This window comes from Enhydra lutris, unplaced genomic scaffold (genome assembly GCF_002288905.1).
Source record: "Enhydra lutris kenyoni isolate GAN:26980312 unplaced genomic scaffold, ASM228890v2 scaffoldscaffold45, whole genome shotgun sequence".
Classification (NCBI taxonomy): Eukaryota; Metazoa; Chordata; class Mammalia; order Carnivora; family Mustelidae; genus Enhydra; species Enhydra lutris.
In genome coordinates, this window is record NW_019154129.1 from 6,380,442 (window position 1) to 6,407,363 (window position 26,922).

General features: G+C 45.3%; 1 protein-coding gene across 1 annotated transcript; it reads left to right on the forward strand.

The window, feature by feature from the left end:
* Positions 1 to 667: 667 nt before the first annotated feature.
* On the forward strand, positions 668 to 26,696 carry LOC111156000 (zinc finger CCCH-type containing 7A). Its single transcript, XM_022516524.1, has 22 exons — positions 668 to 766; positions 2,194 to 2,233; positions 4,221 to 4,418; positions 5,526 to 5,684; positions 5,934 to 6,014; positions 6,155 to 6,193; positions 6,851 to 6,884; positions 7,369 to 7,652; positions 10,302 to 10,506; positions 11,606 to 11,670; positions 12,204 to 12,390; positions 14,040 to 14,201; positions 15,071 to 15,267; positions 15,546 to 15,646; positions 16,094 to 16,275; positions 16,935 to 17,011; positions 17,741 to 17,874; positions 18,312 to 18,417; positions 21,184 to 21,292; positions 22,955 to 23,088; positions 24,790 to 24,953; positions 25,764 to 26,696. Exons 1-22 carry the CDS (start codon positions 699 to 701, stop codon positions 25,951 to 25,953), a joined length of 2,916 nt encoding a protein of 971 aa, XP_022372232.1. The 5' UTR covers positions 668 to 698; the 3' UTR covers positions 25,954 to 26,696.
* Positions 26,697 to 26,922: the final 226 nt, after the last annotated feature.

A 26,922-nucleotide genomic window follows, 5' to 3' on the forward strand; every position in this document is an offset into this window, starting at 1 on the left:
AACTTGCCGGGAATTGCTTAATGAACAGTGATGGTCGGGGGGGTGGGGGGGCAGACACAAATAGCTTTGACTGGTGTTGACGTTTGCCAGTAAACCCTTACTTTCTAGAAAATTCCAAATGAATGACTTCATTCAGATTTTTTATTCTATCAGTTGTATCCACAAGGATTATTTCAGAAGTTTGTACAACAAAATATATATAGGTTTCCGCTCTGCTTACTAGGAAGTCAGACTCCCTCCCAGGCAAGCGGATGTGAAACCTTTCCACTTCTGGAGAGCTTCCAGAAGCCAAACAAGGCCAGGACTGTTTTAGCGGCAGCTTCTGCGTGCGTGCGTATAGAAAGGGAAGGAACAAAACTTGGAGCTGAAGGGGGGGAGGTGAAGGGGGTGGAGGAAAATCACTTTTTCATGGTGATTGTCCAGGAGGAGCATGTCGAATCAGTGTGGCTGTTGAACCTTGAAAGAGAGTGAGGACCCGATGCTTCTGTGCGCTGGGCGGCCCAGACCATCCGGATAAGCCAGGGTTCTCAGCGTCGGGGACCCCAGAGTCAAGGCATCAGAGAGGGACGTGGCCACAAGTAATTGCATGGCGGGACCGCCACTTATGGGTGTCATCATTGGGGTCCAGGAGCCTGATGTAACCCTGTGTCTTGTTTCTTTTCAGATCGATCATTTAGAACGTGGATGTGTGGGGTAACATGTCCAGTGTGTCCGAGGAGAGAAGAAAAAGGCAGCAGAACATTAAGGAAGGACTGCAGTTTATACAGTAAGGGCTTGACTCGTGCCTGCGTGTGTGGCACATGGTGCAGCTGACCCTCGAACAACGTGGGGCAAGGGGGTGCAGACCGCCCCCCCTGCCAATTTAAAGTCCACGTATAACCTTTGACTCCCAAAAATGTAACTACTGATAGCCTACTGGTGACAGGAAGCCTGACCGGTAACATAAAACAGTCAATGAACACATTGACTGTTAATGTACATTCGTACGTTATATGTATTATTTCTGTTTTAAGGTAAAGCAAACTGGAGAAAGAAAGTGGTAAGAAAGTCATAAGGAAGAGAAAATAACATTTACAGTACTGTATTGTATTTGTTGAAAAAGAGAAAGTTATAAGTGGACCCACGCAGTTGAAGCCTGTGTTGTTCAAGAGGTCAACTGTACTTTTTATATTGGATTAAGAAGTCTTTTTTTTTTAAAGATTTTATTTATTTATTTGACAGAGATCACAAGTAGGCAGAGAGGCAGGCAGAAGAGGGGGGAAGCAGGCTCCCCGCTGAGCAGGGAGCCCGATGTGGCACTCGATCCCAGGACACTGGGATCATGACCTGAGCTGAAGGCAGAGGCTTTAACCCACTGAGCCACCCAGGCGCCCTAGATTAAGAAATCTTAAATCTGGTTTATAAGTGCCCTTAATTCAGGTCTGAAATGAGGTATTTTTATGCAGCAATAGTTTTTGCTCTTGTACTTTTGATTTCTTGTTCTGAAGTGTATCTTTTTTTTTTTTTTTTTTATGACCTGAGCTGAAGGCAGAGGCTTAACCCACTGAGCCACCCAGGTGCCCCTGAAGTGTATCTTACTGTCCCTGATTTTTAGAACTAAACTCCTTCAGTGTCTCTGAAAATGTTAAACCGCGAGGAATTGGAACCTAATCCCATCAGAACACTTCCGAAGACTGGAAAGTGACTGAGAATGAACTTGTATGCAGGGCTTTTATAATCAAACATTTCTGTTAAGAAGCTTGGGCTTTAACTAGCCTTCTCGAGGGTGGCAGAGCGTGGCCGGGATGGTACAGCCCGGCGCCTGGGCGGACTTGTCCCGGCGGAGGGGCCTCCATGTTCTTCCCAGGAAGGAGACCACCTTCTCTGTATACAGCGACTCAGTCACAACTCTTAGTGGTTCGATGCTATTTCACACATTTTTTTGGTATTTGAGGAATTAAGCCTTCTTTTAGTAGAGGTAGGTTGGAGAAGAAAAGTGTTACACTTGCTAAAGAGAACATAAAGGAAGAGTTACAGATTCTTCTTTCCCCATACCTACCTTATATGTGAGTCGTGGTGTTAAAAGAGAGGTAGGTCTTTCAGATGTGCTTTGAACCTGCGGCAAGCTAATAGAACCTGTTTTACAATGACTTCTGGATCAAGAAATCCTGATAAGAGCCCGATAATTACAGTTACTTGGTTTCTTCTTCCTAGGTCGCCACTGTCATACCCAGGAACACAGGAACAGTATGCGGTAATGATGGGGAACGTCTGCCTAAAAGCTCTGCAAGTAGCCTGGGAACTATCACGTTTAGTGGGGGTTGGCCGACGACGGCTTTGTGGGCCGAATGTGGCCCGTTGTCTGTTGCTATGAATAAAGTTTTATTGGAGCCCAGCCACACCTATTTGTTAATATGTTATCTGTGGCTGTTTGCATGACATATGGTAGCCGAGACAGAGACCATCTGGCCCACAAAGCCTGAAACATTTACTCTCCAGGCGCTTAGAGAGTTTGCCAGTCTTATACACATACGAGCCAACGGTATTTGTTGGTACGGGTGGACATTTGTCCTGTATTGTCTTTCCTCCATGAGAGTAGTTTACACTAATTTTTCTTCTGAGACCTTTGAAAAATACCATGAGCCTACCTCTTAGCTCATTGAAAATAAGGGGGACAGATTATGTTGCAAAGGAAAGTACACACACGCTCTTAATTTAGGAGAAGAGAGGATCTAACAGGAGTAAAGGGTGCCTGGATCCTCAGAGGGGAGAGCTAGAGATGAACCTAGTTAGAAACACAGTGGAAGCCCGGTTCCCTGGGTCTTGGACTAAAGACCCTGGTATGGACTGTTTGTTCACGTGTGGCTTCTTGTCTCTGTGGGTTTTGATCCTTCTAAATGCTCCTTCTTTCTCTCTGCCTCTCTCCCCCTCTTCTCTGTTCCCTTCTCTGCCTTTTTCCTTCTCCCTTCCCTCCCTCTCTCCAAACAGATGTAGAATCAGTATTTTGGCTCGGAAATACCCAGAACAATCCGTTCATTTTACAGTTCGTTTTCTAGTCCTGACATTTGGGACTGGGTTCCCGAGAGATGAAGTGGCAGGTCACAAGTCACCTCCCTTGTTAAAGGTTGATCTGTCCAGTGTTCTTTACTACCTTTGTCAGCTTAGACAGGAATTTTGCAAAACGAGACTGAAGACTTGAATATTTGTCTGTTCTTGTATTATTTATCTGGTCTTGACTTTTTTTTTTTTAAAGATTTTATTTATTTATTTGACAGAGAGAAATCACAAGTAGGCAGAGAGGCAGGCAGAGAGAGAGGAGGAAACAGGCTCCTTGCCGAGCAGAAAGCCCGATGTGGGGCTTGAATCCAGGACCTGGGATCATGACCTGAGCCGAAGGCAGCGGCTTAACCCACTGAGCCACCCAGGCGCCCCTGGTCTTGACTTTTAAAAACATTAAAGCACTGATAGAAATCACGAAGGAACTTCTATATGTACTGAAACTTCAGAACTTTTATACATGCTGAAAGGATGTGCATACTACATTTCCTTGGTGAGGAAAAGGTTTACCACCCCACTCCCCAATCTGTAATTGACTTGAGTGAACATTGACAGAAGGGGAAATACAATGGTCCGTAAAAATGTGGGACATTATTTGCAACTGATGAATCATAAAATTCTACCTCTGAAACAAAAAAAGATACAGAAACAACAACAACAACAAAAAAATGTGGAAAATCGTTGGTAATCAGACATGCAAATAAGAAAGGGGACAGTTTTTCCACCTAGAAATCGGTAGGGGTTTTATGTGTACACATACACAGATGCACACATCCTACCCCGTTTTGGGAGGGGGGGTGCCATGAAGGAAACTGCTAGATGTGTTCAGTGTTCCTGCCCCTTTGGAAGGCAGTTCAGAAATACTGGTCAGAAGCTTACGATGCTCATTCTTTGTGACCTAGAGTTTCCCCTTGTAGGACTTTCTCATAGGCACAGAGTTGGGGATGTGAACAAATAGTTTGCTGCATTTCTCTCCATGAGAAATGGAATTTCCTCTTTAAAAAGTGAGCAAGATGAAGCCCTCGCTGAGATGGCGGCAGGTTCTGGGTTCCTAGTTTCTTACAGCTGTGTTTCTTGTTCTGTTTCATCAAAGGCTCAGGAAGTTTTTGGTACAAAAACGAAAATTTCCTTAAACCTGGACTTGTTCCGTAAAGGGCTTCAAGTGGTCCCTTTCTTTTTTTAAGGTATATTTACGTGCTCTTGTGAGAAATCTTTTTAATGAAGGCAATGACATTTATCGGGAACGTGATTGGAACAACTCAATAAGCCAGTACACAGAAGCTTTGAATATCGCTGGTTATGCAAAGTCTGAAGAAATTGTCATCCCTAAAGAAATAATTGAAAAGCTGCATATAAATCGTATTGCTTGCTATTCTAACATGGTGAGTTGTGATTTCTTTTAAAACAGCGTTTCTAGAGAGAAAAAAAGTTCTCAGTGACATAGTACATTAAAAGTCAATTTTCTAATTTCTGTTTTGAAGAAAGACATACTGACGCTTTTAGAGTGGCTTGAGGCTTTGAAAAATCAGCTTTGGCTAAATGTTTAGGGATTTTAGAAATACTCTGTTTCTTGGACTGGTCGTTGGAGTTACCATGTGAGTCTGGCTTCTGGGCTGTGTCTGCTGTAATAGAAATTGACGATGGAAGACACAGGTGTTCACAGATTTGTTTTCTGTAGTGGATTCTTCATCGGCTAGCTGTTTGGGAGTTACATTTCCAGGTGACATGTTTGGGTTTTTTTTTTAAGATTTATTTGTTGGGGGGGGGCATGTGCGTGCCCATGGCAGAGGGAGAACCTCCAGCAGACTCCCCGCTGAGCTTGGAGCCTGATGTGGGGCTCGATCTCATGACTCTGAGATCAGGACCCGAGCCCAGACCAAGAGCCAGATGCCTAACCAGGGTAGCCACCCAGGTGCCCCCTCCAGCTGACATTATTTTTTTTTTAAGATTTTTATTTATTTGACAAAGGTCATAAGTAGGCAGAGAGGCAGGCAGGGGTGGGGGGAGAAGGAGGCTCCCTGCTGAGCAGAGAGCCCGATGTGGGGCTCGATCCCAGGACCCTGAGATCATGACCTGAGCCGAAGGCAGAGGCTTTAACCCACTGAGCCACCCAGGTGCCCCCTCCAGCTGACATTTTCAAGAGCTCCGCCAAAGGGTAACTAGTGGAGAGAGTAGGACAGGAGACTGACACCTGGGGCATCAGCCGTGTCTGAGAAGTTTTATTTCCTGAAGATCTGGGGCTTTTCTGGCCAGATGTTCATGTTTATCTGATCCGGAGGTTGGGTACATGGGGAGTGATCTTCTTTGTACTTTTGCATATTTGAAATTTCGTAATGAAGATAATTTTCAGAAAGAAAAGTGATACAGCAGACTCCAGAGTTTAAAAGGGTTGGGGGTAGTAATCTGGGTCTCCATGGGTTTGCATTTGCAGGAAGCCACCAGTGTAAGAAATGAGCTGTGGCTAACTTTTCTCTGGTCTCACACCCCAGGGTTTCCACGATAGAGTTTTAGAGGAGTGTGACGCCGTCCTCAGTTTAAATGCCGGTAACTGCAAAGCTCTCTATCGGAAATCAAAGGCTCTCAGCGACTTGGGAAGGTACAGAGAGGCTTACGACTCTGTAGCGAAGTGCTCCTTGGCGGTACCTCAGGTACGGATCTTGTGCTTCAGTTCGTTGTTACATCGTAACCGTCTCCTTGCTTCTGTGCGGACAAGTGGCATTGAAAGAGTTAACGTTTCCAGCCCGCTGTCCGCATGCTCAGTTGGAGCACTCAGAAAGTGCTCAGAAAGCAAGTGTCTGGACAAAATAGGTTTATTGCTTTCCTGCCTGTCCGTCTTCATAGTCAGTACATAGAAGCCTCCGTTAATCTTATTTTCGTTGTTCTCCCCACCCCCCCAGGATGAACATGTAATAAAACTAACTCAAGAACTAGCTCAGAAATTGGGATTTAAGATAAGAAAAGCGTACGTCAGGGCTGAGGTAAGCCAGAGTTCTCTCCAGGAGGGATTTTCATTTCGTTTTGTAACTTAGAGCCAGTTCTATTTTTAACTTGATTTTCTTTTCTTTCTTTCTTTCTTTCTTTTTTTTTTTTTTTAATTCATGTCTTTATTTTCTTTCAGCTTTCATTAAAATCAGTTCCTGGGAATGGGGCTGCCAAGGTAAAGTGATTCCTTCTGTAAGACTCATAGCTTTTTATTAAAAACAAAACAAAACAAAACAAACAGAAGCATTGGCAGTTTTGCTTTTAATATTTTTGGTTTGCGTCTATTTTTGAGGGCTTTTTGTTTCTCAGACACATAATTGGCCAGAGCTTCCTGTCCTATAAAAAGAAACAAACAGCTCAAGTAGTATCTTTTAACCAGCATTTCCTGAAGGCCAGTGGAGTGTTTTCCAGGATGTTCATAGATGTTAGGTTTTCTTAGAAAAAGTGGCTCAGGGCCACTTAACTAATTTGGGGAGTCACTGGGTTTAACACAATGAACAAGTTGTTTTTTTAAAGGTAAGTCGTCTTGGAGCAGTTAGGATGCCATCGTGAGTTGGGGAGTGAGCGGTGGCGGGACTAGTCCCTCTGGAACGGGCGTGGTCCTGAGGATCCGTTGAGAAATAGTGTCCACAAGCAGCAGGCAGTGGTGCCCCTAGACCAGCCCTGCTTAGCCCCGTGGCCCCGAACGTCCCATTTGTTTCTTGGATCTCAACTGGAAGGAAGTGCACTTTCTGCGGGAACTTGCGCTACTTTCTTAGAGGGACGTGGACAAGACGGCTTGTAGCCTAGAACCCTGCCGATACTATGATCCGCTCTTTGGTTTAATTTCTAGGCTTTGAACTGTTCTGTGGAAGATATCGAGCCAGGTACGTTTTCACCTATCCTCTTTATCTAGAAAGTGCCAGCTTTAGACACTGTGTACCTCGTAGTGTCGTCAGATAAGATTCCCATGTAGTTGTTAGTATTAAAGCAAGAATCATTTCCAAAACGAACTTTGGCTGCTGGCTGTGCGGGTAAGGGATGGATTTTATTGGAAGTCGGTAGGCGGCCCCTGAGCACCTCTTGCGGCCCCCCCAGCATCTCACAGCCCTGGCCAGAAGGGGCCCGGGCACCGTGAGAAACATGCATACGTTTTCACAACGGGATATGTCTATTCCTGGGTAAAGCAAATAACTTTTAGAATTCTTTTTACCCTTTGATTTGAATTGCTTTTCCTCTGTCTCTCCATTTATTTTTATAATCGCTTTCCTAGTGTCACCTACCTCTGCACTTTGTCTCTTACTGCCTCTTGACGCTCGTCTTCTGTGGGTCCACTGAGGGCGAGCGCGTGCGTTTCTGTCCGTGTTACAGATTTATTAACTCCGAGGCAGGAAGCCGTTCCCGTTGTCTCTGTGCCTGCATCCAGCTTCTCTCACCAAGTTGGAAGTGAGCTGGCCTCCGTTCCCATTATGCCCTTAACTTCTGTTTTGCCACTGCAAGTGGAAGAGAGCTCTCTGCCATCGACAGTGTTGGCAAACGGAGGGAAGACCCCCTTCGCTATGCCGGAAGCATTCTTGGATGATGGAGATATGGTCCTTGGAGATGAAATAGATGACCTTCTTGATTCAGCCCCTGAAGCCAATGAAACTGTTCTGGTAAATGTCAACGTTACTCTTCTCTTTTGAAGCCAGGCCTCATTTTTATTTGTTACTTTTATTCTTTTCTTTTTTTAATATTTTTTATTTTATTTATTTGACAGAGAGAGAGAGAGATCACAAGTAGGCAGAGAGGCAGGTGGGGTGGGGGAGGGGGCAGGAAGCAGGCTCCCCGCTGAGCAGAGAGCCCGATGAGGGGCTCGATCCCGGGACCCTGAGATTATGACCTGAGCCGAAGGCAGAGGCTTAACCCATTGAGCCACCCAGGCGCCCCATGTTACTATTATTTTTTAGAGAGAGCGTGAGCGGGTTGGGTGGGGGAAGGGAGAGGGAACAGGAGAGACAGTCTTAGGCGGCTCCATGTTCAGCTCCTCTGCAGGGCTCGATCCCGCGACCCTGAGATCATCATGAGCTGAGCCGAAATCAGGAATTGGATGCTTAACCAACTGAGCCACCCAGTCGCCCCAGGCTTAATTAAAAAAAAAAAAAAAAATTGCCGTATAACTGTATTTTCAGTATTATCTGTAGGCTAAACTTTGGGTCTCTTACCTTAAAAATGACTTTTGTCCTTCTCTGGTGGTACCAGGCTCATGTGGTTATTTTTTCAGTAAAATAGGAACGCTAATCTAGTGATGACCCAGTTTTCCTCAACACCTGTTGGAATCACATAGCATGGAAAGGGTGTGTTTAAAATTCTGAAAAAGAGTGGTGACTGGGTGGCTTAGTTGGTTAAGCCTCTCTCTTCAGCTTGGGTCATGATCCCAGGGTCCTGGGATGGAGCCCTAGTCGCTTGTGCACATGCACTCTCTCTCTCTCTCTCTCTTTTTTTTTAAAGATTTATTTATTGGGGCGCCTGGGAGGCTCAGTGGGTTAAGCCGCTGCCTTCGGCTCAGGTCATGGTCTCAGGGTCCTGGGATCGAGTCCCGCATCTGGCTCTCTGCTCAGCAGGGAGCCTGCTTCCCTCTCTCTCTCTCTCTGCCTGCCTCTCCATCTACTTGTGATCTCTCTCTGTCAAATAAATAAATAAAATCTTAAAAAAAAAAAAGATTTATTTATTTATTTGACAGAGATCACAAGTAGGCAGAGAGGCAGGCAGAGAGGTGGGGGGAGGCAGGCTTCCCACAGAGCAGAGAGCCCGATGCGGGGCTCGATCCCAGGACCCTGGGATCACGACCCAAGCTGAAGACAGAGGCTTTAACCCACTGAGCTGCTACCCAGGAGCCCCTCTCTCTCTTTTAAATAAATAAATAAATCCTTTAAAAAAGAAGTAAAATCCTGAAAAAGAATAGGCATTTGATATTTAAAGAAAAATATGTCTTTTGGATTAAGGGCTTAAGGGATAATGCCTCAGGACAATTGTAGAGCCAAGGCCAGATCTGGACCCAGGCTGCTGCTTGTCTGGCCTACAACCTAAGAATGGGGGGCTGGGTGTGTGCTTCCAATTTTAAATGTTTGGAAGGAAAAAAAAGGAGAACAGTATCTGGTGACACATGAAAATGATATGAACTTCGTATTTCAGGGACATCAGTAAAGTTTTATTGGAACCCAGCCACGACCGTCCACTGAAGTAGTGTCTGTGGCTGCCTTTGCATTGCAGCCACACAGTGGAATAGTTGAAACAGACACCGTGGTGGGCACAGGCTCAGATACTTAACATTGAGCCCTTGGCAGAAAAAGTTGACTGATCTCTGCCATAAAGTTTATTGAAATAGCGGCAGCGGCAGCAACAGTCAGAGGAGGGGGAAGAGGCGGAGAAATTCAGGGCCGGTTTCCGGGTGGCCGAAGTAGAGGAAAAACAGGGTAGAGGGCAGGCACCCCGGGCTTTGCATCTTCCCACTCTGGTCTTCAGCAACTTTCTTCACCTCTGGTTTCCTGGTCTCTACCATGGCCATCAGGTAGGGTGTATCTAGGAAACTCTAACGGTTAACATAGATAGTATGTAACTTTCCTCTCAGTAACCTGTCGCAGTGAGCGGGGAGGAGAGGCAGCCTTCCATTTGTCCTGGTGAGATGGTACCTTCACATCCCCAGGAAGGACCGTCCAGGGTTTCTGGCTTCTGCAGCTCCCTTCGCTTGAGAGCCTTCCTTCTCCCCAGCCCCCACACTACTCCTCCGGAATAAGGCCTCTTCTTAGGAGTCTCACAGTGGGGTGAAGGAAGGAAATCAGAGTGAAAGGAAATGGGAATGAAACATCTGGCTTGAAACCGCACCGGACATCACATCTTGATCTTTTTTGAAAAGTGGTCTTGGGGTGGCTCAGTGGGTTAAGCCTCTGCCTTCAGCTCAGGTCATGATCTCAGGGTCCTGGGATTGAGCCCCGCATCCGGCTCTCTGCTCAGCAGGGAGTCTGCTTCCCCCTCTCTCTCTGCCTGACTCTCTGCCTACTTGTGATTCTTTCTGCCAAATAAATAAATAAATAAATAAAATCTTAAAAAAATTATATATATATATATAAAGAAAAGAAAAGTGGTCTTGCAAAGAACTAAGCTCTATATCCTAGATTCTTCTACGGAATCTTGATTTTGATTTCAACTTTGTTACGTAATTGCCCAGTGTAAGACTTTGTGTCTGTGTGCTGACGTTCAGAGCAGTTCAGCCTACTTGTAACTGAGTTTCCTGGATTTTAACAGACTCTTTTTTTCTTCTCTAGCCATCAGCATTAGTCAGAGGAGCCCTCCCAGCAGCCAGCGTCCCCCCCAGCATACCCTTCTCGGCATCTCTCTTGGGCACCTTGCCCATCGGTGCGAGGTATGCTCCTCCGCCCTCCTTCTCAGAGCTGTACCCGCCTTTGACTTCATCCTTGGAAGATTTCTGCTCTTCTTTAAATTCATTTTCAATGAGTGATGCCAAGCGAGGTAAGAATCGAGCCATTCATGTAAATAATCACAGTTAATTTTTTAAAAAAAGACAACGTGTGTTTGGCCGTGATTTGACTCTAGGTAGTTGGTACTTGGATTATTTTCAGGGTGGCTGAAAACTCAGTCTTCAGTTTTAACTGGCCTGGCCTGGCCTGAACCGTGTGCCATTCAGGAGCTCGAGAAGCATAGGAATACATAGGGTTGTACGTGGCACTCGTTTTTGTTTGCTTTCTTAAACAAGACAGCGTGTTAAGTGGGGTGACTATTGTTTGGGGGAACAGGACGCAGAATGACTTTTACTGTTTCCCGCAAGGAAGGAGGACCCCATCTGAGAGAGCCTTAAAGACAGGCTATCCCTTTTAAATTCTGAACGAGGCACATAGTTAACAGTAATTTCCAGTGAAGACTTTTCAGAATTAGACTTCTAGAATTCGAGTTTCCTGTTTCAGACTCCATTCTTAGAGGTCAGTGGACGGCCTGGTATCTTAGTTTTTACAAGGGGTTGCTGAGTGTTTGGTCTGACTCCTGTTTCTGTAATTCCGGGTTTGATATATACTTTAAACAGTGATGATAACAATCTTCATATTTTTTCCAAGGCGCTGTTACGTGGTTAAAGGGAGAAAAATCATAATGATTAATTTCAAGAGATTGATATCTGAAAAACTTAAATTTGTGTGAAACAGAAGGGCAGAGAGCGAATAATTGAGTGGTAGACTGAGACAAAGAAAGTCATCGCGTCCTTACTAATTTCCTTAATGTGAAGAGTTCTGGCTTTGTACTTTGAAAAGGAGAGGCTCTTTTCCCTTTTGGAGTATGAATAGTCTTTTTAACTGGTCCTGCTCTGTAGGCCCTGCTTTAGCTCATGGCTCTGAAAACAGCTCTTTATTTAAGTTTGTCTAAGGGTTGTGTGTGCCCTTGGTTTCCAGAGGGAGGTCCCCTGCCCAGTCTGGGTGTCGAGAGTGAGCAGGAAAGTTTGGAACGGGGATGGGGAAGTAACGCGGGGAAGTCGGGGAAGTCGTAGTCAGCCCCTGAGCCCTGATGTTCTTATCACATGATTAGAATGAGAAGGTCTGTTGAAGTGTTTTTATTATTTTAGATCTGTCCACCTCAACTTCTAGAGAGGGAACAGCGCTTAGCGGCAGTAATTCCTCCCTTTTACTTGTAAGTGTCACTTCCTCTTTTGTAAATACGTCGTTGCTTAAACTTGAACGTAGGCCTTTTGCTTAAGTAACTGACTTATTTGAATGGACGTGCTGGGGGAAATAATGCTAAAATAAGACTCTCCTGGGACACCCGGTCGTAAATGCTCTGTGTTTAAGCTGGGTCTGTTGCAGACCCTGTAAGAGGCTGTAGCGCAGCAGAATCAAAAACAGGGGAGCTGAGATCAGGGCGGATAAAAATTGCACGCTGTGGTGCTGTCGAAGCAGAACTGTTACCTGTTACTTTTAAAAACTCGCAAGGAGGATCAAAGGCAATGGGGGAGGGGCCTAGAGACCCAAGGAGAGGAAACCGAAAGAAACCGTTTTCTTATGTAGAAGCGCAGCAAGGACAGACTAGCACTGATTTCAGCGGAGGAAGAATTTTTTTTTAATTTTTTCACAAATTTGTTTCCTTCTTTAGTGATAGTGCAATATTTGTTGGCTGTTTTTTTTTTTTCCCCTGTTTTTTGTTTTTTTTTCTTGTTCTTCTTGCAGATGAATGGACCAGGCAACTTGTTTGCTTCTGAGAGTTTCCTGGGAATTTCAAGTCACCCCAGAAATGACTTTGGAAACTTTTTTGGAAGTGCAGTTACTAAACCACCTTCATCAGTGACCCCCCGACATCCCCTTGAAGGAACCCATGAACTGAGACAAGCGTGTCAGATCTGTTTTGTTAAATCAGGTCAGGACCAAACAAAGGCGATGATGGTATTAATAAGCTAGTCCATAGTCTGTGAGTTCTTAGGAATTAGTAAATATGCGTGGAAAACACCAGCTACTGTGATTCTTTCATCTCTATTTGAGGTTTTTGTGTTTGTTTGTTTTTTTTAAAGATTTTATTTATTTGACAGAAAGAGACAGGGAGAGAGGGAACACAAGCAGTGGGAGTGGGAGAGGGAGAGGGAGAGGCAGGCTTCCCGCAGAGCAGGGAGCCTGATGCGGGGCTCCATCCAGGGACCCCAGGGTCATGACCTGAGCCAAAGGCAGACACTTAAAGACTGAGCCACCCAGGCGCCCCTGTCCCTGTTTGAGTTTTTTCTTAGCAAACAGCAATTACTGATTTGGGCCCATTGGAGTTGAATAGGATAAGTCTGCTGTTATTTGATATGATTTCTTTTTTTTTTTTTTTTTTTTTTTTTTTAATTTTATTTTTCATAAACATATAATATCTTTTTATCCCCAGGGGTACAGGTCTGTGAATCGCCAGGTTTACACACTTCACAGCACTCATCATAGCACATACCCTCCCCAATGTCCATAATCCCACCCCCCCCAACCCCCCTCCCCCCATTAACCCTCAGTTTGTTTTGTGAGATTAAGAGTCACTTATGGTTTGTCTTGATATGATTTCTTTTATAGAATTATATGGAATGCAATGTCTATCTGATTTTGAAAATCTCGAAATTTTTATGAGATTCTTTATGTTCCCCGTATATGTTTAAGAGTGTGATCATTGGGGTGCCTGGGTGGCTCAGTGGGTTAAAGCCTCTGCCTTCAGCTCGGGTCGTGGTCTCAGGGTCCTGGGATTGAGCCCCGCATCGGGCTCTCTGCTCAGCAGGGAGCCTGCCTCCCTCTCTCTCTGCCTGCCTCTCTGCCTACTTGTGATCTCTCTCTCTCTCTGTTAAATAAATAAATAAAATCTTTAAAAAAAAAAAAGAGTGTGATCATTTTCTTTTTTCTTTTTTTAAAGATTGATTTGAGAGACAGCAGGAATGGGGGTGGGGAGAGGCAGAGGGAGAAACATGTTCCCTGCTGAGCAGGGAGCACAATGATGTGGGGCTCCATCCTAGGACCCTGAGATCACAACCTGAGCTGAAGGCAGATGGTTAACCTAACTGAGCCACCCAGGCGCCCCAAGAATGTGATCCTTTTCAAATAAAGCAAGAACTAGAGGAAAAGCATTTGAACACCAGTATTTGATGTAATGTTTATAAAATTAAAGTCTTCGTTGATTTGTTTCATATCTTTACCCGTAAGTCAGGTGCTAGAAACACAGAGTATCCTAAACTGGACCCAAATTCATTTCCTTTCTTAGTTGTGTATTTAACGGTGTTCTTTAGCATAAGAAGCCATCAGAATTCCTGCCCTCATAGTTAAATAACGGTCTGCTTTGGGGCCACTGGTGTCGAATAAAACTTTGTATTCTCTGATAGCAGTTAAGAGGCACAAATTACTTCAGTAGCTTATTTACATTTGGGAGTTATAAAAATGGGATTTTTGTGGGAATGTAATAATCAATATCCATCTGTTCACATCTGCTTGTAAATGTGCCTGTGAAATGAAACGTTACTTTTTGTGCCTTTGCGCAATCCTTCTTCACGTCTTTTCCAGGCCCGAAGTTAATGGATTTCACTTACCATGCTAATGTGGATCATAAATGTAAGAAGGATATTTTAATTGGTAGAATAAAGAATGTTGAAGATAAATCATGGAAAAAAATACGTCCAAGACCAACAAAAACAAATTATGAAGGCCCATATTATATATGTAAAGGTAATGTACTATAATTACTTAATTGGCATGCATGACATAAGTGATAAATTATTTGCTACATTTATTCTAATGGTTCCCATATTCCTGTTACCAGAAGTGTGTAGGTCGAGTGAACAGCAAGTTCCTTGGGTTGAGACATTTGTATTCTTTTCTATTCTTTTTACCTTTGTTTTTAACTTCTTTTTTAAATATTTATTTATTGTAGAGAGAGAGTAAGCAGGTGTGAGTGGGGAGTGGGGCAGGTGGGGGGGGAGAGAGAGAGACAGAGAGGGAATCTTAAGTAGACTCTCGCTGAGTATAAAACCCAGTACAGGGCTCGATCCCATGACCCTGAGATCATGACCCAAGCCAAAATCAGTAGTCAGCTGCTTAACCTGCTAAGCCATCAGGCGCCGAGTTTTCTCGATGTTGATGGACACAGGCTTTGACCATATTCCCCACAGAAAGCCATCTCACACTTGAAGTTCCCTGACTTAATGTAAACAGAATCAGAACGCTGAACTAAGGCTTTGAGAAGGTTACTCTTCTAGGTTGCTTTTGAGAGAAGTTTGTGGATTCATTTTTGTTAGATCACTTCCTCTGAATGGGCTTCGGATGTCCTTAAGTGATTTTTTAAACTTTGGTGGAGCACATGCGGGAATCAGAGCCTTTTCCCCCATCAGAGATTAAACAGTAATTCAGGCTCATGGGCTGTTGTTGTAGGGTTAAAACCTGCCCCCCACCCAACAGTGAGATGCATGTCCTTGCTTAAAGCTGTCCGTGAGTTGTTCCAAGAAACTCACAGGGTACCCTAAACGTGTCTGATGGTCACTGGTTTTGAAAAACCAGTGGCCACGTTTTCTCCGTCTTTCATTTGTCTGTCTTTCTAGATGTGGCCGCTGAGGAGGAATGTAGGTACTCTGGCCACTGCACGTTTGCCTACTGCCAAGAAGAGATCGACATCTGGACGCTGGAGCGGAAAGGGGCGTTCAGCAGGGAGGCTTTCTTTGGTGGCAATGGGACGATCAACCTCACCGTATTCAAACTTCTCCAAGAGCATCTTGGGGAATTTATATTCCTTTGTGAGGTACTGTCTCCAAACCTTATTTTCTACTGTAGAATCGGTGAGAGTTTCTGACTCACAAGCCCAGAAGTAGAAAATGCTGAGCGCTGGTCTGGCCATATGGGGACCATTCACTCAGCCACCGGCCGTTACGACTAGGATCCAAAAGGATACCAAAAAAACCTCATTTTTAATATCTATCAGTAGAAGTGTGTAATATATAACTATGTGCAAAAGTATGGTACAAAAGTTCTGTTTTGCATTACGCTGTTGTGGTAACTCTTCTTCTCTGTCTGTTCCAGAAATGTTTTGATCATAAGCCTAGAATGATAAGTAAAAGAAATAAAGATAATTCTACTTCTTGTTCTCACCCGGTTACAAAGCATGAGTTTGAAGACAATAAGTATGTTGGTAGTTTCTAATTTTTTATAGTGACGCAATAGATTCTGTTTTTAGATCCAAATAAAACCAGAGTAGTATCTCCATAGGCATTTTAGGCCTGTGCTTTTGTTGTTGCTGTTTTGAAAGACGATGACTGTTTAAAGATGTCTCTTAGTATATTTGCTGGGAATTTTTAAAGGGATTATTAAATTGATGTTTAATACAGAAAAGCATTATTGATTTGTAGCCCCTTATGACAAGGATTTAAGTATCTTATGGCTTAATGTGTAGTTATCGTCCCCTCTCCATTAATCCAACAGTTGTGTAAAGTGATTTATTTTTTTCGAGAAAGATTTAAGATGTATTTTCAGTCTAGAACTTGACCTGATGTACATATATATATTTTTGTTTGTTTTCTTTTGGAGAAACCGTGGCAGAACAATAAAATATCACTCCATTTGTACCTCAGGTGCCTTGTCCACATTTTACGAGAGACAACGGTAAAATACTCCAAAATACGCGCTTTTCACGGCCAGTGTCAGCTTGATTTATGTCGACATGAGGTTCGATATGGCTGTTTAAGGGAAGATGAGTGCTTTTATGCACATAGTCTTGTAGAACTGAAAGTCTGGATATTACAGAATGAAACAGGTAGGTTTGTGCGTGGAGAGACGTCGCCTCGCAAGCCAAGAAACAGACTGCTCACTCCAGAGACCACACTGGTGGTCCCCAGGGGGCGGGTGGGGGGACGGATGGAAAAGGGGAGGGGGATGAAGGAGCGTGCTTTTGGTGAGCGCAGGGGGATGGAATGAGGTGCTGAATCACTGGATGCTGTGCCAGGAAATAACAGAACCCTGTAAACAAATCTGGAATTGGGAAAAAAAAACAAAAAACAAAAAAAAACTTAAACCCAAAGGTCTCTTCAAAAGCAGGCAGGCTTTGGCAGAGCCCTGTCGCAGATTTTCCTCTGTCTTCGTGATGTGGCGACATCACTGCCGATTTTATCCTTCGCTGTAAACTGCCACCGTTCATTTCTGGAGTGGCTTATTTTGAGTACAGCCCTGTGTGGTGACTTGCTGGGACCAGTTCACTCACGTAGCCTGCTTTTGTGAGGAACAGCGATTCCTCTGACGGCATCAGGAACTGCGTTTGAAATTACTCCGTGGTGGAAAAGAGCGACGTGACATGCATCCGTCGCTGGTGGGGGCTTGTTCTACGTGGGGGACAAGGAGGGAATCGAGTCTGTGGTCGGACTGGTGGACTGTCCATGCACAGAGGGGGAGCCTAAAGGAAGGCTTGTACATTTCCAGGTATCTCACATGATGCTATCGCCCAAGAATCTAAACGGTATTGGCAGAATTTGGAAGTGAATGTACCTGGAGCTCAGGTATTTTCTTTTTCTTTTTTTTTTTCTTAAAGATTTTATGTATTTATTTGACAGAGAGAGATCACAAGCAGGCAGAGAGGCAGGCAAAGAGAGGAGGGAAGCAGGCTCCCCAACAAGCAGAGAGCCCGATGGGGGCTCGATCCCAGGACCCTGAGATCATGACCTGAGCCGAAGGCAGAGGCTTTAACCCACTGAGCCACCCAGGCGCCCTCACTGACTTATTCTTAACGTGAAAAAAATCCCAAATTTTAGTTGATCATCATTAAAAAAAGCAGGTATCCTGTAATACCTGCCAAGCCTATAGGAGTCAATTCTCTTATTCAGTTTAATTGGCATAACAGTTGGTTCTTGGGCTGTGGGGAACCTGGGAGTGAGGGACATGGACCGTGTCTGTGGCTGTTTCCCATCTGGCAACACTGCTCTGTCCACTGCCTCCCCAGGTCCACCCCCCCCCAACAAAATCCGAATTATCACCCTCCAGAGCTGGCTTTCCTACAGTGAGCTTTGGCATCTGTAATCTCTTACCATTCTCTTGCATTGGGGGGAGAGTTGGAGATTTAGTTATGTACTCAGTGTCTCTGGTTGTGTACGTAACGGCCAACTCATCACACCAGAGAGTATCAGAAATCGCGTGCTGTCACGAGAAAAGAGATGCAGGGCAATTCAGTATTTTGTTCTCCGAAAACTGGCACTCTCTTAAAAGTAAAATTTGGGTTTTAATTGTTCCAGGTGCTTGGCAATCAGATAATGCCAGGATCTCTTAACATGAAGATAAAATTTGTGTGTGCTCAGTGTCTGAGAAATGGCCAAGTCATCGAACCAGACAAAAACAGGAAATATTGTAGTGCAAAAGCAAGGCACTCGTAAGTAGTGTGTGAGTGTATCTGTGTGTGTGTGAGAGTGTGTGTAAACAATGCCAGTTTCATAATTCTCTGTTACATGGGTATAAAACCAAACGTAGAAGAAAAAACGATTGACTTTGAAGAGAACAGAGCAAAAGTGGATAACGTAGGAATAATTGCAAAGTGAAAGGGATTTTTACCATTTCGTAGAGAAGAATTCAACAAAATTTGGTAGTGTCTTTTCTGAATTGGATCAGTTCTTTGTTCAGGATTCCTAGGGAATGTCTGGTAACAAATATGAACAGGAAATGAAATGACAGAATCGGAAGGCATTTCTTTTAGAAGGGTCGAGAAAAAAAAAAATCTCTGGTCCTTCAGGTACGAACGTTGTACCTGTCCCTTTATATTATGCCTTGTGCCAGTGTGTCTTTGTTTTTTCTGAACTCCATGTTTCTTAGGTGGACCAGAGATCGGCGTGCGATGAGAGTGATGTCCATCGAACGTAAGAAGTGGATGAACATCCGTCCTCTCCCCACAAAGAAACAAATGCCTTTACAGTTTGATGTACATACGTAATTTTTAAGCCACTTTTTTTTTATTAGGCATTTCAAATCATTAGAAAGTAGTAATGATTCAGATTGAAACTTGGAGCCCTTTCAATGCTCGTCGTAATACCAAAATTTTTAAATGGTCCTCTTGTTTTCCTTCCCCTTTTGTATGTGTGGTTCTGTGACAGTTTTCAGATTGACTGGGATTGTATGAGTTACTCGGAAAAAAGGAACTAGTCAGCGAGCTCCAGAAGTAGTCACGGCCATTACCAACCTTATTTTTCAGATGAATTACTTTGGGAGTGAGTGGGAAAGGATTTCATTTAAACTTCATTCCTAGACTTTGCCATCCAACTCAAGGCCTTCTGTTACTACAAATGCTATTGAGAAGTTTCTTTGACTCAAGCAGTGGATACTAGCTGAAAGATACTCCACTTGTTAAGATTTTCTAAAAGTCACACAAAGGAAAAATGGGCACTGTTCGAGGCACATTGTTCTTCAGAAACCTTTGGAAAGGAAGTACCAGACCTGCTGAAAGTTAGGGTACTTTTTCGTTCACGAGGTGGCATGTTTCTGCTCCATACCCTCTGCTGCCTTCCATGGTCTTGAAGGTCTGAGCAGACCCTCTGAGCCGGCCTTGGACTTGACTCTCCACGAGAGAGGGTCTGGAGGGAAGTCATTGTGTGAGCTAACAGAGACACTTGGAGCATGGACAGGCAGTAAACTTTTTTGCCCCGATGGCGGACAGGAGGAGAGAACCGTTTGCCTAGAGAAGCTGTGCAGGTGGCTTGCAGAGTCCCCTTGGAAACGATGCCCCCTCTGACTTGCCCGAGAGAGCTGAGGAAGAAGCAGGTTAATACCCCGTCAGCCAGGGTACCTTGCATTTTGTGAACGTACCCAGGTTACAAGGTCAGTCTCTGAAGGAGGCAGTGTGCGTGTTTCATCCACGGTGGTTTTACACTGGGGATCGGAGTGGTTTAATTGGTGGGCCTCGTAGGCGGGGAAGAAGGTTTGTTGGAGCCACGGACATCTTAGGCTTTAAAAGAGGAGAGGATGGGTATACTCCTCATTCTTTTTTTAAAGATTTTATTTATTTATTTCAAAGAGATCACAAGCAGGCAGAGAGGCAGGCAGAGAGAGAGAGAGAGAGGAGGAAGCAGGCTCCCTGCTGAGCAGAGAACCTGATGTGGGGCTCGATCCCAGGACCCTGAGACCATGATCTGAGCTGAAGGAAGAGGCTTTAACCCACTGAGCCACCCAGGCGCCCCATCCTCATTCTTTGTTCAAACAAAGGCAGCTGAGAGCGATTCTAGTTCAGCTGCTGGGACGACTGATTATTCTTTAATCTCAGGCGTGCTGCATTGCCATGCACTGTGCTCTAGCTTATATCCTCTTTTTTTCTACCATACTAGGTATTGCTAAGGGATACTTTTTCTAAAAGAAGAAATAATACTGTGTGTGTGTGTGTGTGTGTGTGTGTGTGTGTGTGTGTGTGTAGACAGTATGGTGAGGTGGATGGAAGGAGACCGGGCTTCAGAATCTGCCAGAAGGGCCCTGGTCACATTACTCAGCCTCAGTTTGCTCACCTGTAAATGGGAATAATTATGTCCTAGGGAAGATTACGTGAGATGGTGTTACGTAAAAACCCAGCACAGTGGCCGGCCTTTTCCTTTATCTTCTCTTCTCCCTGCTCCTTATCATTGAACTTTGAGAGACTGTGGTAAATGTTTCCCTAGTAATACCTGCCTAAGAACTTAATGGGGTTTCACTTTTTTCAGAGGATTGGAAGTGGTGGGGAGGGTGGCATTGACATTGGGCCAAGGGAGGAAACCTGTAGTATTCAGGGTGGCCGCACCGCTTTTAGATTTATAGCAGAAACTGACGCTAAGCCTCTGACATTCCATAAACTGATATACAGGGCCAGCCTCTGTTGAAACACAAGGTGAGCTAACAGTGAATAGTACTAGAATGCTCTATAAAGACAAGCATATTGCTATTTGAGAATGAGCTTGGTAATGGAGGTTTCCTTCATTCCTGCTCGTTGTGGTTCTCAGGGCCGTGTACATTCGGCTGATGGCGATCACCTTATTTTCCTCCCCGTTTCACCGCATTTGCTTAGTAAAAACACAAGGCAAATAAGCAGAAGAGATGTTATTTGAACGCTGTGTAACGAGATGGCCTGGCTCGTGTCATCCTTGTCTCCAGACAATGCATATCAAGTGCACGACGGCTGCGATTAGCGGCCGGTATGGGTTATGTGAGGAAGCTGAATTCTGAGATTTTTCCTGACACCGTTTAGGACCCTTGGAGCAGTCTGCAGTTTCCTCACTACCTCCCAGGAGCTGACAGGGAGGTCTCGTGGGCATTAGTCAGGGAGAGCAGGAGCTGTCAGACTGAGAGGGGGCCAGAGATCTGCCCTGTGGAGATCCACTGCCCTGCTGGGTAAAAGCAGATACTCCAAATAAGGGCATTTGTAGACATTTTCTTGTCAGAAAATATTCCACATCCTAGTTCCATCCTTTTTTTCTTTCCTTTTTTTTTTTTTTTTTCCCCCTTTTGGAGATTTTACTTTGAAGGATTTTGAGAGAGAAAGCTTAATATCATCTCATGTCTATGGGGCTTAGAGCCAGTTTGAATTCATTCAAAGTCATCCTGTGTAATAATTGTGTCACTCAGTGTTAGCACAGATAATGACGCTCATTTTGCTTAAGTGTAAAAAGTAGGCAGTTTTACTAACTGTACCCTTGTCTTAAAGCCTATTCATGTATTTTTTTTTACACAGCTGTGCAATCATATTGCTTCCGGGAAGAAATGTCAGTATGTCGGGAACTGTTCCTTTGCTCATAGTCCTGAGGAGCGGGAAGTGTGGACTTACATGAAGGAGAATGGGAGTAAGTTGCCGTCTTAACTGTGGCTTGAGGTCTGTGCCGTCGAGCTTGCTGCGAAGTTGCCTTTCTCTCTGTATGTAAATGTGCCAGCTCACCTCGAACCCAGAAAGCAGTTTGCTTGGAAACAGGTGTGCCATTGTCTGTAGGGGGGCCCGACATCTGATCCGTATTTGCGTAGGTCAGAGCTGGATACAAATCCATGGGTGTATGTGTATGACACAGACACGTTCCCGAAAGGTGGCCCGGGAAGTGAAATCTTTCTCCTGTTGTGAGTAGACACCTCCGAAAAATCAGGTCGGACTTGAAGTTCCTCAAGGAGGTTTTACTGGTAGGACAGCCGCAGATGTAGAGGCCCGAGGAGAGAACGTCTGTCTTGCTCAAACGGCAAGTTTACCGTGGGAGTCTTGGAGAGGAGCCTGAGACAGTCTTTCACTTTTGACCAGAGAGGTTTTCCTGCAAGGACGGGGATTGTTGTTGTTGAATCTCTAGTACAGTGATGGGAATTTACCAGCTGTTGAAGATCTGCGGTCTCTGAATTACAAGAACCAGTCCGACTGAAGCATGTCACCTGCCGGGTCTGACCAGTGTCCACGGTCGGTGACGTGTGTAGACGGGACTCTTTGCTGTCTTGCTTGGAGGAGGGGCATACTGGTGGGCCTTCCCGAAGATGTCCTTGCAGAGCAGGGCTGTAGCAATGGTTCCTGCTCCCACTGGTCTGAATGGAGAAGGATTTCTAGGTGATCTCTCTTCTTAGTCTGATGACATGTTGTTAGAAACACTTGGGTAGGCAACAAAGCTGGTTTTTGACCTTAACCTCACTACCAGATTTTTTTAGCACAGTGGTTCTCAAACGGGGATGAATTTTGCCAACACACACCTGCCTCCCTTGGGGACACTGGGCAGTGTTCGGAGACGTTTTTGTTGTCGTGACTTGGGCAGGGTGTCCTACTGGCATCCAGTGTGGAGAGTCCAGGAATGCTGTTAAACATCCCCAATGCATGGGGTAGCCCCCCAGAGCAGAGAATTAGCTGGCCCAGATTGTCAGCAGGGGTGGGGTTCAGAAACCTGGTTTCTTCGCACTTGATGGTCATGCTGAACATGGTCTTACTGTAGGAAGCAGCTTGTAGCCACTGCCCCGGACCTGTTCCCAGCTGTGCTGTTACAAATTGCACCCCAGCATGTGGGTCCTCGGGGACAGGGGCTCGACTGATGGGTTCCCGTCAGGGTCAGAATCTCGGTCGCAGGGGTAGTGAGTTTCTCGACTTTTTCCGTAGACAGGAGCGTATCTGCCGCAGGACCCTGAGCTGTGTTAAGTAGCCAATGTGGTTGTGGGGGTGATAGTGAGGGTCTTCCTGGGGGCAGCATGAAGCAGTGGGAGGTGCTTTTTTTTTCTTTTTAGAGCAATACCCTTTTAATGGTTTCTGACTTTTTAATACCCCTAAAGGGTCTTGCCAATGCGGGGAGTTAATAGGTTCAGGGCCATGAGAGTTCACCTCCTGCTGGGACACGGCCCCTCTCCTCACCTAATGCAGTCCGTCTCCGTTCTGCCCTCTCGCTTTCCTCTCAAAAAATATATGCCGGCTGATAGAAAAGTTGTGCATGATCTTGTGTGTGTCAGTAGTGTAGTTAAATCTCCGCCGCTGAAAGTGATTCGTTTTTCTTTAGTACAAGATATGGAGCAGTTTTATGAACTCTGGCTAAAGAGTCAAAAAAATGAAAAAAGTGATGACGTAACCAGTCAATCAAACAAGGAAAATGGAAAACAAATTCACATGCCGACAGATTACGCTGAAGTTACCGTGAGTCCTGGTGGTCACCCCACCCCCCCTTCCTCCCCTTTCTTCCTCCACTGATGGAGCCCTTCTTTCCTTTCTGTCTCTTTCCTCCCAGCGTGGCTCCCTGGCTGCCTGCCTCCCCTCCTCCTGTCTCTCCACCTCTGTCTGGTGGCCCTGGGCTGTTAGCTTAAGTCCCCCGATGCTAGCAAATCCTTCCCTCGATCCTTTTGCTGACTTTGAAGCCAGAGAATTTGGAACCTAAATGATGGGGCCTCTCCTTACCAGCCCGTGGCCCTGGGCAGGTCATTGAGCGTCCCCGAGAGGGGTTGTGATGGGTAAGTGAAGGAGGGTGGGTCCCGGACACTTAGGCCAATGCTGGGTCTCAGAAGCTCCGGAAATGTGGGTGCTAACCACCCCGCATTCCCTCCTTACATGCCGGTGTCTGACCTCTGCCTCAGGGTCCGGTGAAGATACTAAGTCACCTGTGGTTTTTTACTGTTTGGGTTTTCTTTTAAAAATTTTTACAAGAGTAAAGAGGATAATATAATGAGTATCTTGAGCCCACCATGTTAACAGTTCATTGTGTTCTTTTGAAATAAATAGAATGTTTACAGATAGGGCTGAAACCCCGTTTGTCCCCCATCCCTGAGGGACAAGATCTGTCGGGAGTTTTCCAGGCTACGTTTACCTATCTTTGACACATTTCTTCCTGAGCTATGGTTCTGGCTGGCTTGTGTGTTTAAAGAGGACCTAGGCGCGTGCGTTACCCTGCTCCTTGTTTCTTTTGTTTTTTGGTACTTCCCCGTAATTGATTCCGCTGGATCTGGGTCACGTCTCTGGCCTGGCCTTGCCCCCATGTGTGTCCCAGGAATGTGCCCTTTGAACTCCATCTCCTCTGCCAAGGCACAGCGCTGGTTCCCTTGCCACCTCTCAAGTGTTCCTGTGTTCCCAAAGCAGGGTCCCGCTGGATTGTGAGATTTACCTGGGCTGTTTAATCAGGTAGATTTTCTTCTGTCCCCTAGATGTAGCGAGTCACAGTCTCATGGCAAGTCTCCAGGAATCTGTTCTTACTCACTTGCAAATGATTGTTACCCAGGGCATTTGGGGAACCCTGCCCAGACACCTGTAGCTTGCGTCTGTGGTGGTCCTTCCACTGACCAGAACGCAGTTCCTTCTGTGTAGGTCTGTGCCCTGGGGACAGTGTCTTTGCAACATCTGGACTTCTCTGGTCCCTGGTGTGAGTCCTGGACCCATAGCAGGAGCTCATCTCATGTGCCCTGAAAGGCACGGCTGCTTGTCCTCTGCAGCTGGAGAGCTCTGGGCTTTCCTGTCCGTTCTGCGCGTCCTCACAGCGTTCATCCTTCCCAGGGTCCTCGTGTGAACCAGGCCCCTTCTCCTCCCCACAGACATGCTTATTTGTGCACCAGCCCCCGTCACCTCCCTGCCAGAGACTTGCTGGACCCTGGCCAAATCCATCACCACTGCCCTCTGCTGCTTGTGCTCTGGCTCCCCTCCCGGGGCTGGGATCCTTTTCTTGGTCCTGTTTCTGACTTTGACTTTGAGCTTTACCTTTACCTCCCCCCACCAGACGGGCTCCCCGAGAATAGAGTCTGGGTCTGAGGTCAAGTGGTTTCTAGCTCTGCTGCCCTCCCTGAACTGGGTTTGGCCCGTCAAGGGACGCAGATGACCCCCACTGATGGGACGCGCGTCTTTGGTGCGTTTTAGGCGGACTTCCACTGCTGGATGTGTGGCAAGAACTGTAACAGTGAGAAGCAGTGGCAAGGCCACATCTCTTCAGAGAAGCACAAGGAGAAGGTTTTTCACACCGAGGACGACCAGTACTGCTGGCAGCACCGCTTTCCAACAGGGCATTTTAGTATTTGTGATAGGTACGTAGCTGTCGAGACCTCCCGCTCGAGAACGGCCACGGTCACGTGACTCACAGTCATTCTGTCGTGGGCAGCGGTTATGGGGGTGATGAGGTCTGGGAGTGGATGCCGGGATTTGCGCTCCAAGCGTTAGTTGTTCCTTGGATGTTTCTTCATGAAAACATGTGGTTACATGAAAAGATTGACTAGTCCGTCCGTATGGGTGTGAGACGTCTCAAGATCACCGAGGAGATAGGAATGTTTGTTCCAATTGGCCCAGACTGTCTTTGAGCTGTCAAGGGTGAGTGGCTAACCACAGCGCACCCTGCCGTTCTGAAATTGCCTTCTGAATATGGGCTGTTCCAGTGCATATATGGAACCGGCTCAGGCCGAAGGAGAATGTTACTATCGCTCCTTTTTTTAAGTTGCCTTAGAAAGTGTTTTAGCAAAAAACCAGAGTTTTGAATTGCTCCTCATTTTGTCAAGATCACGGTCTATATGTAATTTCCCGATTTAGATCCAGGTGATACCCAATACTACCCAAGACATCTTTTACAGAGCGCAACTTCTGATTTTTTTCCCCTCCATCAGGAAGGACTGTGGTCTTCCCCTCCCGCCACCTCCCCCAGTCAACCAGTATTTTTCATGACATATATTTAAAAGTGCTGATTGATTTCCCATTGCAGATGTCAAGGCTATGCAGTATTCATTTTCCTAGGCTTAAGATTTTGAACTAAAAGTTTTATGCCAATCACCAAGCCAGTGAAGCGTGCACTTTTTGGATTTGTATAAATAACTCGCGGACGCTCACCAAGCTGACTTGCCCCACAGGTATATGAACGGCACCTGCACGGAAGGGAACGGCTGTAAGTTCGCACACGGGAACGCCGAACTGCATGAGTGGGAAGAGAGAAGGGATGCCCTAAAGATGAAACTCAACAAAGCAAGAAAAGATCACTTAATCGCCCCAAATGATAATGACTTTGGAAAATATAGTTTTTTGTTTAAAGATTTAAACTAATATGCTGGCTTTTATGTATGTTACCTAATCAAAGCATTGACCAGAAAAATTGAAAGTGTTCCAAGGCACATAGCAGAGGAGCCGCAGACTTTCTGCTTGTATCGGCGTCTATCGTACCTCCTGAGCAGCAGCCCGCAGTAGGTAGGAAAACGGGCTGTTGAACAGGTCTGGCCATATGCTCTCGTGGCACCAATGGCATCAGATGGCGAAGTGACCGCTACCCAATTGCCATCTGTTGAACAGACTTTTGGATGAAGTGTGTTGGGGAAGAGGCTAAGGTTATGTCTAAGACGACTCCTTGAGTTGGTCCTTCAGATAAGAACCATCATGGGGAGAGAGTATAGACACTTGCGCTAGGGGTCAGAAGACATGATGGATGAAATTCTTCACGTTTTAAATGGAACAAAATTGTTTAATATAATAAAGTTTGCTACTTATCTGTATGTAGGTTGCTAAAAAGGATTTTCTTAACTCAGATTTTAAGCCAAATAACCATTTAACACTAGTACATGTTAAATGGGGTATTTTTCTGTATTTGTATGTTTCACTATAATAAGGGAACTAAGGATAATGTGCATTGAGACTATTTTGAAAAATAATCAGTTGACTCAAATTTTATTTCTTGGTCTTTTGCTGTTTAAATGATGATTTTGAGAGATCACACTTGTACTGTTGGTGTTGTGTAGTGTATGGTATGGACCAATATCGCCTGTAATAAACACTTTCTATATAGATGTCTTTCATTTTTTGGTGTGGTCCTTTCCCCCCAGAGAATTGTTGAAACTGGGCCCTAAACATCACAAGGTTTTTTTTTGTTTGTTTTTAAACACCTTTACTTAAGCAATTAGCGACAGTATGCAAATTAGACACGAAAGTGACTTTTCACTCTGTCCCGCTCTCTCCCAGATTTGGGTTGATCAGCAGCTTCTCTTGTTCAGTGACATGGTAACTCTCCTGGGGCTCTTCTGT

Excerpts from the sequence above, each read along its gene's own strand:
- LOC111156000 (XM_022516524.1), top strand. The coding sequence starts at position 699 with ATGTCCAGTGTGTCCGAGGAGAGAAGAAAAAGGCAGCAGAACATTAAG. Across the intron at positions 6,194-6,850 it reads CTGGGAATGGGGCTGCCAAG|GCTTTGAACTGTTCTGTGGA; the intron begins GTAAAGTGATTC and ends TTTAATTTCTAG. Across the intron at positions 7,653-10,301 it reads AAGCCAATGAAACTGTTCTG|CCATCAGCATTAGTCAGAGG; the intron begins GTAAATGTCAAC and ends TTTCTTCTCTAG.